This window comes from Zosterops lateralis, assembly GCF_965231275.1.
Source record: "Zosterops lateralis genome assembly, chromosome: Z".
Taxonomy (NCBI): domain Eukaryota; kingdom Metazoa; phylum Chordata; class Aves; order Passeriformes; family Zosteropidae; genus Zosterops; species Zosterops lateralis.
This window is the reverse complement of record NC_139800.1, coordinates 6,004,291-6,019,148: the sequence shown is the minus strand read 5'-3', so window position 1 is coordinate 6,019,148 and position 14,858 is coordinate 6,004,291. Positions and strand designations below refer to the sequence as shown.

The following is a 14,858-nucleotide window of genomic DNA, read 5'->3' as shown; positions in this document are numbered from 1 at the left end:
CCACCATAACCAGTTCCATTGTTCTTGCACTCCGTTCTCATGGAGATGCCACTCCAGTCCTCCGAGACTTGGCAAACATCCCACCTCAGCCAGGCCAGGGGCTCCCTTCAGAGTTTGGGGTCCCGGTCCCCAACCATTGGAGACAGTTGTGAGGGATATCACATCCTTGGACAGACTCTGACAGTAGCCTTATGTGCCAGGAGCAATCAGCACCCTTAAGTGCACACATGAGACACAAGGCAGTCCCGTTGCACCAGACAACTTTTGAAAAGCCCTGCCATATGTGTAAAGACACACAGAGGTATCACAGCTTGGCATGGGATGCCTTGAGCCCAGGTGCATGTTATAACTAACTATTTGGTAGTCATGGAGATTTCTGTGCAGGTTGAAGACCATTTTGGGGAGTTATTCTCATCATTGTCAATCCATGTTCACTGGGCAGGAGAGGGTGATGACCACCCTGGCACTCCTGCTTGCTCCACACAGCCTAGGATGTGAGAGACTGAGGGGCATCTGATGTAAATTTGTGCACAACTGTGCACATGTGGTAGTGTTAGCTGAGGAAAGAACACACAATCGCAAAATTGTGTGTGGTGCTTTATTTCAGAGCTCTGGAAGCCGGGGTCCAGACAAGCCAAATCAGCTCACCAACATGCTGAAATGAATACAGTTTTATACCTTTCTTGTTACATAAGATTTGTGTTAATCATTAAACCCCATTAAACCCCATTAAACCCCATTGATTCTATCCAGAGGAACAATGGTGATTGCGTGATTGTTGCTCAAGATTCTGGTTGGAGAAAATAATCATATTTAATTACCAAACTAATATCACAATCGACAATTCTAGCATGTGTCATATTAATGATTATATTGGTACAGATCCTCCTGCCCTAACTTTACTCTTTAAAGCCTGTATGTTCTACTAGTGTTCCCCCTTTCTCCCCCCACCACCTGAGCAAAGTTATACTTGATTTAGTTAAAACAATAGCATGGAGTAACATCCTGGTTACAGTGGAGCCGATCCCCTGTTCTCGGGCCCTTGCTACTTCAGAAATCAATTTAACCCTATGCTATCAGTAGCAGCATTGATCCAGTCACAAGACTCTTCTATTTCAAGTAGAAAATGTTTGCACTTGCTTTTGTCTAAGTCCTGTCAAAATCAAAACATGCATCCCCAAAGGTGCAGGTTTTGTGAAGTGACATACTGACATCCATCTAATCTACCTATTTCTCAACTTATCTTGAAGTCTACTATGACTTTGGTCTACTTAAGCCAGAATTGGTATTTCCTTCCACATAGACAATGATTTTTTTTCAACAAGGCATAATTTTTTTTTTAAACTGACTACTTTGAATTTTACTTTAAAAACAACCTTTGATAGGAAAAGTAGTTCCAAGAAAGCAGAACCACAAGTATTTAGACTCGCACAATTGTAGACACATTTCAGTTTTCACTGCAATTTTTTTAAAATTAAATTACACAATCATATTAATGTCCAAGATGAGTAACACCATACCAGATTAATTAATAAAATTAATCTAAAAGACTCAAGAGTCTGTAAATTTAACAAACTTGGATACAAAAACTATTTGCTCGGATTCTGCTTACCATAGATAAAGAGATTTCACAGTCCTTATCTCCTTTAAACATTTTTGGTATAGACAGGCTGTGATGTATAAGAATCTTTACAATTGATACACTTCAGTCTGGTAATACAATTTCATCAACTGTACTTCCAGTAGGTGAATGTAACTCAGCTCAAAGAAAAACAAGGCTCAGTGAAAGTAAGCTCAGTGAGAAGAACAAGCAACTGATTTAGCCATAACTGAATCTGAGGTTTCACTTTTACTTGCTTCCCACGAGTCAAATGTTCCAGCAATTTTTTAAAAGGGAGAAAGGTAGGTCTGTATTACTTATGATTGTTTCTGTAAGTTTCTGTAAGTCTGACTTACTTAAAGAATGTTTTCAATGTTAATGCTCCTTTTCAAAATGAGTGACAACAGACAACTATGGAGTAATTAGGCTTGTCTACAAAGCTGGCACGAAAGGAGGGACAGATTTGCAGTCTCATATAGAGCACCAGTTACAGCACAATCATAATTTGCAGTCATGAAAACCAGCTGCTAATTTCCACTTGTAATTACCATTACTATTTATTACTATTCATAATAATTAATAGTAATTACTGTTACTACTACACAATACTATTTCACAGTGTATCCTGTGCTTAAATGTTATAAATGTAGCAAGTTTAGCACATCCTCTAACCTCTTCCTACAATCTCAACACTTTCAAATGGCCCTGCTAGGCTGCAGACAGACTGACACAGAAACTTAGAGGTGAAGAATCCAAAACAAAGTGCAGAGCAAGGAAGTACTGTAACATATTCCTTACTTGCCTTCATAGAGCTCTCACTCTGGCAGGAAATCTGAGCATTTTCTTTAATATCTAGGATAACAGTAGTAATACATACAGAAATGAGTAGAGCCAATATAAAAATAAAATGTAAGGTAAGACCCAATCATGTTGAATGTCTAAATTCCTTTCTTCAGAACAGAGAGGGAATAAAATTAAGATCACAGAATTGTTATCCTTTTTCTCTGTTACTCATAACTGAAAAGGAATTCAAGATAAAGTACTTGTATGTATATCTTAAATAAGGAGATACTTACACTGCACAAGAAGTCTCATCTGCTGCTAACCTAGATCGTTCACATGCTTCAGAACTATGGATATAGTAAATGCAGAATGGCTAACATACAGGAAATAATTTACAATTAAGTTAAAGACAGCTATGAAGAAACTGTCAGATACGAATAAAAACAGATTTTAAGATCAATTGACTAACACATGGAGTCACTGAGGAAAATGCAAAACAAAAACATTGCTTATACAGTCTTCTCCACAAGAAACAAGAAGAAAAACTGTATCACAGAAATTGCTGACAATGCTTAATCATGAACTGAAGGCCTTCTTCAGATAAAAATAATAATAAATATTGTATAAAAGAACTGTAAGAAGAAGGGGGGAAAAGGACTGTTAAACCAGTAAACACACAAAATTTTGTATTGGGTTTGCATGGCCAAACTTTGGTAACAGGGAAGCTACAGGAGTGGCTCCTGTGAGGAGCTGCCAGAAGCTTCCCCCATGTCCAGCAAAGCCAATTCTAGCCAGCCCTAGATGGACCTGCTGCTGCTGGCCAAGGCTAAGCCAAGCAGAAATGGTGGAGATTTGACAAGAGATTTGAGAAGACAAAAGGTTACTGCACAGTTGCAATTGTGACCACAGAAGAATGGAGTGAGAATACTTGAGAAGAAATCTCTGGACACATCAAGGTCAGTGGAGAAGCAGGAGCAGGGGGAAGTGGGATTCCCCTGCAGCCCGTGGTGCAGACCATGGTGAGACAGGAGCTGTGGCCCTGCAGCCCATGGAGATCCATGGGGAATGCAGGGATCCACCTGCAGCCCATGGAGGAGACTCATACTGGAGCAGGTGCATGTCTGAGAGGAGGGAGGAGGCTGTGGTCTTTTGGGAAGCCCACACTGGAGCAGGGACCTGCAGAGCCATGGAGAGAGAAGCCCAGGCTGGAGCAGCCTGTCCTTGGAGGACTGTACCCCATGGAAGTGACCCACACTGCAGCAGTTCACAGAGAGCTAATACCCAGGGGATGGACTCAGGAAGAACAGTCTCCCAGGGGAGGGACCCTGTATGTTGGAGCAGGGAAAAGACTCCTCTCTGTGAGCAGGAACAAAGTGTGAGGAAATGACCATTCCCTGTCTCTGTGTGCCAGTGCAGGAGGAGGTAGAAGTGGGAGAGAGAGGGATGTGGGAAAGGTGTTTTAAGGTCTTATTTTACTTCTCATCCTGCTCTTTTTAGCGATAAATCCAATTAATATCTCTAATTAGAGCCTGCTTAGCCCATGAAACTATTTGGTGAGTGACCCCTCCCAGTCCTTATCTCAACCCATGAACCCTTCACTGTATTTTCTCTCCCCTGCCCAGCTGTGGAGGTGAGCGAGAGAGCAGCTTTGGTGGCTGCCTGGCATCCAGTCAGAGTCAACCCACTATGGAATTGTAATAAATAATTTACAATCATAATATGAGTTTTATTTTCACATTAATGCTGACACATCCATAACATTTTCATGACACTAGGATAACTCTATGACATTTCCTTTTAAACAAATGGCAAGGCAACTTTTGAGGCTAAGCCAACTAACTTATTTTTTTCAAGTACTTAAGAGTAGCTTACTTCTTGCTATGTAATGCCTATGTAAAAATAGATGTTCTAAAGATACACACACAATGACAAGACAATAGATTCTACACTTTATTGAATCAGAGATACAAACTAAAAAAGGGATAGGTGTTCATTTTTTAAACAGCAGTGGCAGCCTTATGTTCCTTCAGTTGCTTTTATGTCTTTCCTACCAAAAGGTCCCATGTCTGTCAACAGCTCATGCTGAGTGCTCAATGACCTGGATTAGAAAAGTTGACTGAATCAATTTACAGTCTGAATTAGCCCAGCTGATTTGGTCCAAAGCAGGTAAAGGAGCACCAACATGAATTCCAATGACAGAGCTGTGGGTACAGTGGCATCTGACAAACAAACAGATAAGCAGTAGAGATGGTGTAATCATTCCAGCAATTCTGGAAACAGGAAAGCATTTTCTGAACTGAGCTTGGGCATCTAAGACATACCATGTATACGTTTGTTGGTTTAAGAAGCAAGCAAATCCCCATACAGTTGAAAAGAAAATAGCTGCTTCTACAGCAGCCACTTCTTTAAAAGAACTTTGCAGTTAAAAAGCAATTTATATTTCATACACGGCTTGGCACTGTTTGTATAACTTCTAAGAAATATGCTGTTAAAATAAATTATTTGTCTGATAAATATTTAATTATAATAAAATGTCTTTAAACAATTCGGTGTGAACAGAAAAAAATCTAAACAGAGCATTTTAAATATTTGCACTTCATCTCCTCTTTTCAGGTATGCACTTACATAATACACTTTATTCAGAAATACAAAATAATTTTAAAGAGAAAGAGCTAAAAACTAAGAAGGTTCATTATCCTGTATTTGCACATGATTCATTATTATTGCACCATGAAACCTTTTATGTAGCATAAATTTAGTGCTACTCACTGTAACAATTTCAAACTGTAAAGAAGTTTTCAGTCTCTTTGGAAAGGCCGAAGATCAAGCAGCATTTATCTGAGTCTCCTGGAGGAATCAATCCTTCTCTCAATCAACAGATTTTTTTAACATTTTCTAAAGTAAGTGAAGTCATGTATCTCACCGTGATGAGTCCTTCAGAGCTGGTCAATCAACTCTTACTGAAGTAATTTTCAGTAACAACAATGAAAGCTTGATAGTGCTCTAAGTTCTTGTTCTTACCCTGTGTAACTGCCAGACTAACACATTTTTGTGTCCACTATGAAGACAGACATTTGTTAGCTGAAATCAAGCAACTCAGCTCTTCTTTGCTATCACACAGTTAATCTCATAATTTTATTTTTACAGTAAAATCAACAGAGAAGACAGAAGTTCAGGTGTGGGAAGAGGGCCTTCAGTAAGTGCAGTGGAGCACCCTAGCTAATGACTCCTGTGTTCTAGGGAGCTAAATCAAAGTGCTGGCAAATTCTGATTCTTGGAAACAAGTGGGGAAAAAAGAGAAAGAAAAGAAAAAAAGAGGGAAAAAAAGAGAAAGAAAGAGAGAAAAAGGAGAGAAAAAAAGAGAGGAGAAAAAGGAGAGAAAAAAAGAGAGGAGAAAAAGGAGAGAAAAAGGAGAGAAAAAGGAGAGAAAAAGGAGAGAAAAAGGAGAGAAAAAAGGAGAGAAAAAAGGAGAGAAAAAAAGGAGAGAAAAAAGGAGAGAAAAAAGGAGAGAAAAAAGGAGAGAGAGAAGAGAAGAGAAGAGAAGAGAAGAGAAGAGAAGAGAAGAGAAGAGAAGAGAAGAGAAGAGAAGAGAAATAGAGAACCCTTCATTTTACCTCTTCTTCTATCTCAGACATCATGCTCTTGTTACACAGATATGTAATGGTTCCAAAACAACAGGTACCTGAATCCAGCCTACTGTCAATGCTAAATTAACTTGCAGTCATAAAACTCCATGAAAGGCTTCAGACAGAACATGTTGCTACACAATCATTTAAAAAACATTTCGATTGTATGTTTTGAATTGCTTGGCTTGGCCTTTTTTGATACTGACTGTGAAGCTGTATGTCCAGACCTAAGGTTAAACAACAGGGTAAAAAAAAACCAAACAACATGTTAAAATATATAATGCACATCAACACAAGTTTTACAACACTGAATATTTTTCTAGACTTCATTATTTTAAAACAAGCTGTGTACTCAAACTTCCAGAAAATACTTACCTTTTTGTTCCTTGTGATGGATTTGTGTATTGCTGTCCTTTGCTTAAACCTCCTTAAAAGTAATTTAGAACAACCAGAATTAATTACTTCAATACAGAAAGAATGCTTCAGAAATTATATACATGGAAGAACTTTCAAAAAATTTGATCTGTCTCAAGAAGCAGATATTTTATTATTGGCAACTTGAGTACTGTAGTTTATATTGCCATTTTTAAAAGAGAAAACCCAAAAGCCTTTATGTTATTGAATTATAAGGGATTACTTTGAACCTTGTAACAGTTTTCAGAAATATTCCAGCATAACATAGTTGATTTTCAAGGTGGTAGTTGAAAATTACGTTTTTAATTTTTTTATCCTTCAGGGGGCAAAAACGAAACTTCACCTAATGTGAGTCTTCAATTTAAATTAAAGCCTGTTTGCATATGCCATAGCAATATCCCTTTGAAAATTTTCTTGTAGAATATTCTTATTGTAAATTTTAATTGTATTCTGAAAATTCTAACACACTTGCATTTTAATTTCCTTTTATAAGGTTCCCAAAATAGATGAGAGACTACTTTAGGCAGATACTTCACTACCTGCACATGAACTTTTTGTCAAAAAGAGAAACTACTTCAGAACACATGAATGATATTACTGTGGCATGTAACAGGTGCAGTTAGGTGATATATTTTATGAGCTTGGAAGTGTCTTCCTTTAAGCTCTAGTTCTCATTTCCCTGTTTTTGCCACCACATGACATAATACAGCTTTTCTATTAACTGAATCTGAAACAATCCAGGTTGAAGATGTTTTCATTGATCTTCACTTTAATCCCAGTGGCCTTACAAACGTATTTCTGAATACAGTTACGTGTAACTAACATGTAATTTCCAGAAATGAGCAGTAATTCCTATGTCATGCTTGTGGCAAATGAGAGGGCACTGACAAACTGACATCATATTCATAAATCTAGTTTGTCATGAAAATCAACTTGATATTTTTTAAATAAAAACATTCACTCCTATATAGGCCTTACTTAAATGAGCTTGTTGAGAAAAAATTTTGAAGTCCCAAAAAGTTCAAAGCACGCCATTGCCAAAGTATCTTAACTGCAAAAGCAGACAATTTGAATAATCAAACATATACTAATGCACATACTTACCAGAGAAAACTCTGTTTGAGTTTTCCTTATTATAAGTCTTGGTAAGAAAATCCTCTTTTTCTGCCAGCTCTTGGATAAGGCCTTTATTTAAGCAGACATCCACATGTCTGTTAAATGCCACAAGATTGGTGGTTTTCTGTTCTGAATTACAAACTGGACAAACAAGAACATTTTCTTCTTTGGCTTCAAAGAAACAGGATGAACTAGTTCCTTCCGTATGTTCAGTCTTGTCAAAACCATCTTCATTGTCCTGTGATATTCTTTTGGGGAAGAGGCACTGCTTCATGCAGACATTTCGAGCAATGTCACTGAGGTTGCAAGGCTGTCGTTCTCTGGGAGATTTATCAGGTATTATCTGACCAAATCTTTCTGTGCTGTTGTTAGTAGAGCTGCCAGATACACTTGCAGACTGGTCTGGTCCTGCTAATTGATCTGTTTTATTTTTTTGACATTTATCAACATACTCTTTTTTAAATTGTGGAAGAAAATTAGGCGTATTTTCACTTGAACTGTCTTTCTTTGATACTTCCACAGTATCTTTAAGACACATCCCATTGAGGCACTCATCAATGTGTCTATTAAGTTCTTCCAAACTTTTGCTGCTTTGTTTCTCAAAGCAAACAGGACAGGTGAAGATCTTACAAACATCAGAGTTCTGTAAATCTGTGACTTTCTTCGTTTCTTCCACAAAATTTGCTGATGTTTTATCATCATGAAAGAGCTGATTGCCTCTGCTTTTATTTGGAGAAACATTCTCACTGTTTAATTGTCTTGCTGCTCGTTTTTGGTCAAAAAAACTCCCTCTATGAGGTGCTTCTGAATTTTTTGTGAAATACTCTTGATTGGACTTCTCTGAAGTCTGAAACCTAAGTACACCAATTTCTTTTCCTGATTTTAAGAAACTTGTAATGCTTTTTTGTTGGTATTTCTTTTCTTCTTCAGTTAGAAATCCTGATACTCGTACACCTAATGATGAAAAACAAACTTATAATAACAATTTTACGAAAGCTTGATACTAACTCCTAATTAACACCTTTTGAAGTATACATTCACTCAATAAAGGCACAATTTATCTCTAAAGAGATCCTCCAAATGCATCACAATTCAAGCAATAGCCCAACCATGTTATTAATTTTAGTATCCTGATTGCATTATAACACAAAGCTATAAATGCAGTTATATAGAATTCAGCCTGAAAGTTTTGCATGAACTTTACTCATCAAAATGTATTTTTCTTCAGCACTTTCTAATATCTTAGACAAGTAAATTTTATATATCACTAAGTGTTTTAAGCAGAATGCATAAGCACTGAAACACATATCTTAGGGTCCAAACACAGAGCTCACTATTGTCAGAAATGTTCACATCTCCTGCAGAACACTGTGCTTTCAGATCAGTAAATACTTCTGTTGTTGTGGTGCAAAGCAGGTTTAAAAGCTCTTTTAAAGCACCAAAATTAAGTGCTGCTGTAAATCAAGATACTATTGTCATGATGATGTGATTGTTATTGCATTAAAAAAAGTACAACCCTAATTAGTACAACTTCCTAAGTTACTCATTCAGCACAGATCTGTTTCACTTTGCAAAAACTACCAGGGTAATAGAAAAAGGATAAATGCATTTATACCAGTTGGTGTGTTATTTCACAATACTTAAAGATTTCCTAACTCTGAAAAGGAAGAATGATTAAGAAATATCTTACCCATAAGTCTTATTCTTAGAGGGTGAGGAGCAACACTATCAATTTCTGTTCCTAACAAATCTTTAGCAACAGCAAATATTTCCTCCTCAGTAGAAACAGAGGACAGCACAGTTGAAGCTCTTGTTTTAACTTCAAAATTTACATTCTTAAGCTTCAATGTAACAGTTTTACCCTAGAAAAGAAAAAGCAATTTTAAAAAAGGTTTAAAATGTGTCATATATGGCACAGAAACAATTACTATGTAGCATCTATATAAGGGCCCTTAAGCCATAGTCCAGACTGTGTGTTTATCTGTGCACAGCCAAGGGACACTCCCAAGAATTTGTCTGCAAGATTCTGTACTTGCCCCTAAATTTCTGCCAGAAGTCAAATTCTCTGAGCTGGGTCATTTGACTGTAGTTCTCAGCAGACCATCTGCCCTCAGTGCACGTTCAACTAAGTTCATGTTTTGGCTACAGGCACAACTTCTACTCCATCTAAAGAAACATATTTCCTCATCTGAATTTTTCAGTGCCACATATCCTAACTGTTAAGAACACAAAAGTGATATCTCATTATGGATCCATAGAAAACTTATTTCCTCCTGGATAGTGCTATCACAGCCACACACAGTATTTGTGTTTGGCACTGATATTTCCCTGGCAGACCTCCCAAACCATTTGTGTGATTTATCATGTCCATCCAAATGTAAATAAACAGCACTCTCTTTGTTCTGGTGCTTTTGGAAGCCTATCCCTTTGTCCTCCCTAGCTCATCATCTCCCTTTCAACCTGCCATCTTTTGAGACAATCTTTATGGCTGAAGAAGATAAACAATTCTTTTAGGTCTTAAAAGTTATTCCTTGCTTTACCATAAGACCTTCAAAGAAAATACAAATTTTCTTTCCAAGTAATAAACAGGTATCCGAGGAGAAGGAATAAAGGGACTGTTTCTACTATTAATATCTGAAAGGTGCAAATAACTTGTCAGCAAGTTTGGCACATGTCAAGTTCTTAAACTACAAAACTGGCTGGGTCCTGCATATATACAGGAGAGAAACAGTGTTTTAAATACATCAGTATTACATGATTGACCAAAGCATGGCTTGTAGACAACCAGCTCTATTATTCCCTTACAAACACTGCTTTTAGCATAAAATGTTTATATGCCAAATAACTCAATTAATTTTTCATGTTTCAAAACTCTAATTTCTACCCCACACGTATTGCTAGATGGCCACCCACACAACAACAAAATGCTGCCTAAGTCACTCTAAACATCTGCAAATTAAAGAGTGCAGACTTCTGAAGATAGATGGCACGGTGTGATGCTGCTGAAAACATTTATACTAGAGCTGCATAGGATTGTTGGAGTGCAAAGCAACACTCTGCAAGTAAACTAAATAACAGAAATACCTTAAGTCCCTCTTTCTGTAAGTCTTGAGCAAGGTCTCTGCAGAGCTCTCGACACAAACTGTACTGGTCTTCTGCTGTGTTTATTTCACTGAATGTTCTAAAACAAAAATACGATATTTTTCAGTATGAATCCCATAGTATGTTCAGTGTCTGCAATCTAAAAGTATTTTTTATACTGTTAAACAATACTATAATCAGAAGAATGTTGTATAGGTTCAATTTCTTACTTCAAGGAACAATGATTAATAATAGGAATATTTTGTTCACAAAATGTTTGAAAGGCCCTCCAAATAATGAAACAATTTGGCTTTCAGTTTTTCATGCACTGTTTGAAAATGATTCAGATTTAATGTCATTAATGCTTAAGTATTTGCAAGACAGAATACTAACAGTAAGTGAATTCATAGAGCCAGCCAAGTTATTTGTGTTTAATCTCTTTTGTACACTGTGTATAACATCAGAAGAAAGCCAGGAGCTGGAAGTCAACATCAGAGCCAAGTATCAGAAATAAATAATGCAGATGCTAAGAAAAAGATGCCAACTAGGATAATTATGTCTAGCCTCAGAGGAGGAAAAGCTATCTTTCTGCCAAAAATGTTGCCAACTGCCTTTGCTAGAGCTTCTTAGGAGGGAAATTACACTGGAGTTTTTTTTGTTGTACATTTCCTTTCCAGTAATAACACTGCAGGAAAAACAACCTTCAGTTAATCAAGGTTTTGAGAGAAATGGAAAGCAAAACTTACAGACAGTATGTGCTTTGGAAAAGTCTCACAGATACATTGTTTCATGTCAAGCTTTATATTTAAAAATAAAGTAAGGTCAATAAAATTACAATGGATTTCACATCTCTTAAGTTATAGTCAGGTTTACCTGATTGTATTGAAAAGACATCCTCTATTATGAAACACATTCCCCTAAGAATGTTAGGATGCTGCCAAACTAACCAGATCAGTATTTCATTCTGGGTCCCACACTGCTATCCAAGGAGTAACTCATGCTATTCAGACAATCACTGCAGTGATTGAGAAGTTGTACAAGTCCAAGGATTGGGAAGGACAGGACAGAGAAAATGCTGTTTCAGGGTTGTCTCTTCCCCCATATAAACTAGTTTCATGATCTCAGAAGTCTGTAGACATTTCTGGTCTAAAACTGTTCCCTTTGAGGATAAGAAGAAAGAAAACAAGCAATACAGAAAAGTACTATAAAGACGCCTAAAATACCTGTCTGATTGCAAGGCAGCACAGGACTAGAGCCATTAATTTTTCACCTGTGATGGTACCAAAATCATATTGGGCTACCTTAAGCTGCTCATAGCCATTAAAGTCACAAAATGACAGGATTAAACATCTTTCTTTACAACCTTCTATAAGAAAAGGTGGTAAGATGATGACAGGGACAATTGTTAAGTGCTTTACACATTCTCCTAGCAGAACTAATTTTTTAAAAATTGACTACCTTCTTAAGGAACTTTACACTGGTAAAAACTTTAGTTAGGAAATACATGTGACTGCAGGCTACTACACTGATATTGACACTAAGCTTAAACAGATAAAAAAAATTCAAGCCGTTATATATTTCCACCTTATCTTATGGCTTAAAGATCACTTTGATGCATTGAAGGCCACAGCAGAGCTGGATGATAAGAGAGCACACAAACTGACAAAAATACCTCCATGGAGTTCTGTAGCCAAGGACAAAAAAATATTGTGAAATTGAATCTGATTTAGTGAGCTGTAGGTGGCTTTTTAAATAAATTTTAAATAAATACACAATGAAATTATATGACTAATAAAAGTATACATTACTTGGTATTTAGTGCTACCAATGCTTAATGTATTTTTTCAATATTAAAGAAGCATACCTTTCAGTGCTCATACTTTTTCTTTCTCCATCCCTTTAAAGAGAGAAAAAAAATATTATATCTTCTTGACATAGAGATGTTACCTTTTCAATAAACTCAGAGTCAACCAATCACCTCAAATAACTAACAGCAGTTTTTTCTATAAAGTCTGGCTATTAACCTTTTCTACAAATCTTGTACATCAAGTTTAAGCAAGTTCAAAAAAGGAGAATTTAAAAAAAAATCATAGATTAAGTACAGACAGATCAGTCATAGATGTTTATTAAAAAGATATTTAAAAAACCAACCAAATAAAAAAATTCCTCAAAACTCATCTCTTATATCAGAGGGAGTCTAATTTAAAAAGAAAACAAGCTACAAATCCTATGCTGTCTCAGCTATAACTGAAGCACAGTTATTAGAATCCTGTACATAGATGTATATTTGAATATTTCCTTTATCTGAGGAGCTGTGGAAATAGTTTGCTTTCAGTCTAAATAATTGTCCAGCTTAAAGGTGATGTGTTAAAGCTTCTTTTGCTTGTTGTTTTCTTTCTTTTCAGTGTTAATTGAGTAGCTTTTAACAACTCTTCTGCATATAAGGAGATCCCTCAGAGCAATTTCATTTTAGGCCATTCTTCTGTTTGAAAGTATTGGAAATAACAAATTTGGTATTGTCAGATTTTCTTAAAAGAAGGTAGTCAGACACAAACACTATAACATGAACTATTTACTGAAGACCCAGGTGTTAATATATTAAGTGCTTGTTTTCCCTATACTAAAATCACTGAAATCAAATTGGTGCTGACAAAAAAAAATAAATTCTTAGATATTATAACCATTAAAACCCCCTGACCTTTGAAATGATTCTCTTTTTTTTCAAAATGTACTGGGAGATATCCCAGGCTGTAAAACACCTAACTAGGGTGAACAGGAAGAAAGGCTGTACCAATTATTTAAAGACTATCCAAGACTTGTTTATATAATAATAGAAAAAAATATTTTGAAAACTGTGTTTTATCTTTTATCAAGTCACCTGCACCAAGTCAGTCTTACTGCATACTTTTAAAAATATTTTTTACACTCTGAATAGAAAAAATAACCACAAAAATTTGTGTTAGCATATTACTGGGCTTCAAACTGCCACCTACATATATTATTTTGTAATCAAAAGGAAAAAAGGGATGATTATTGTCAGAGAAGTTACAGATATAATACAGAATAGGTCTTTCAGAAGTGCATAAGACACTCTGGAACTTCTAATAAAATCAAACCATTGTCAAGCTATTTTGAAATAGAATTTCAGTACTTTGGAAAGGAATATTTTTTAAAAATGAATCAATACTTAATTAAGGCTCTTAGCTACACAAACAGTAAAATGCTATGTTCTGGGTTTTTCTAAAGAAAACATGTTTGTCTTCATGAAAGGCTTAGAAAAGACAAGTATTGTTGAAAAGATACATGCACTAGTAAGACTGACTTCTCCTATCCTAAAAAGGAGACTAAAAACTATAAAAGTACACTGAACCCTAAAAGAACACATATAAAGAAGGATATAATAACTTTCAGTTCTATTCCACCAAGTTCACATGTTGATAATACAAACACGTAATCCTGGTCAGAGACACAGAAACTTCCCTGACAATTTACCACCAGAGAAGATCAAATACATTTGTGATTTTCATTGCAATCCAATAATCATAAACACCAATATTCATTGTTTTGTTTTTGAAGAAAAGGAGTGTAAAACTCTGCTTAGGACACCTCAGTTATGTTCAGCTATTTTGATAATTATAAGGTTATCCTACCTTGATTTCTTGACACACACTTATGTACAACTTCCCTGACAAGACTTTTTTGATTTCATATTTAGACACGGCTGTACAAACCTTTAACATGTTTGGCTATTGTATCCTATACATAACTATGACAATAGCAGGCATCAGACATTTAAAAAAGATATATTAAACAAGCATACTTCCATAATATTTGCCAATCAAATAGTATGTTCAGCATGTAACACACACAAAGAGACATTCAGGAAATGTTAACACAGAAAGAAAAAAACTCCACGGCTTACTTTTCCAAATGTGTTGAGCCCAAACCAAGGGAAATATCCAAAAAATTACGCCAAGAGACTTCTGAGAAAAGCAGAGAAAGTAGCGCCCTCTGCTGGTAAAGCTCAGAGCAAGTCACAATTCCAAGGGCTTTTAACATCTTCTCTGTTACTTTTCCAATACCCGGCACCTAGAAAAGAGGATGTAACGTTAAACCGGAAAATTCTCGTTTGTACATGCATTACCAAGAACAATTTGAATCAAACACAACATGGTAGATTACCTAGAAAACTCCATCTTTTCAGCAGAAATCTTGCTTCTAGAATGTAAAAACATCAC

General features: G+C 36.1%; 1 protein-coding gene across 4 annotated transcripts in view; it reads right to left on the bottom strand.

The window, feature by feature from the left end:
* Nucleotides 1-4,132: 4,132 nt before the first annotated feature.
* The window catches only part of POLK (DNA polymerase kappa), a 35,787-nt gene continuing 25,061 nt past the window's right edge, over nt 4,133-14,858 (bottom strand). For all 4 annotated transcript variants that reach the window (XM_083883641.1, XM_083883638.1, XM_083883640.1 and 1 more), the window contains 7 exons: nt 14,543-14,709; nt 12,485-12,517; nt 10,624-10,720; nt 9,230-9,401; nt 7,528-8,493; nt 6,385-6,436; nt 4,133-6,236 (listed from right to left, as the gene is read on the bottom strand). In XM_083883641.1, coding sequence (XP_083739767.1) covers nt 6,152-6,236; nt 6,385-6,436; nt 7,528-8,493; nt 9,230-9,401; nt 10,624-10,720; nt 12,485-12,517; nt 14,543-14,709 — 1,572 coding nt within the window. In that variant the 3' untranslated portion in view covers nt 4,133-6,151. The remainder of the gene's footprint in view (nt 6,237-6,384; nt 6,437-7,527; nt 8,494-9,229; nt 9,402-10,623; nt 10,721-12,484; nt 12,518-14,542; nt 14,710-14,858) is intronic.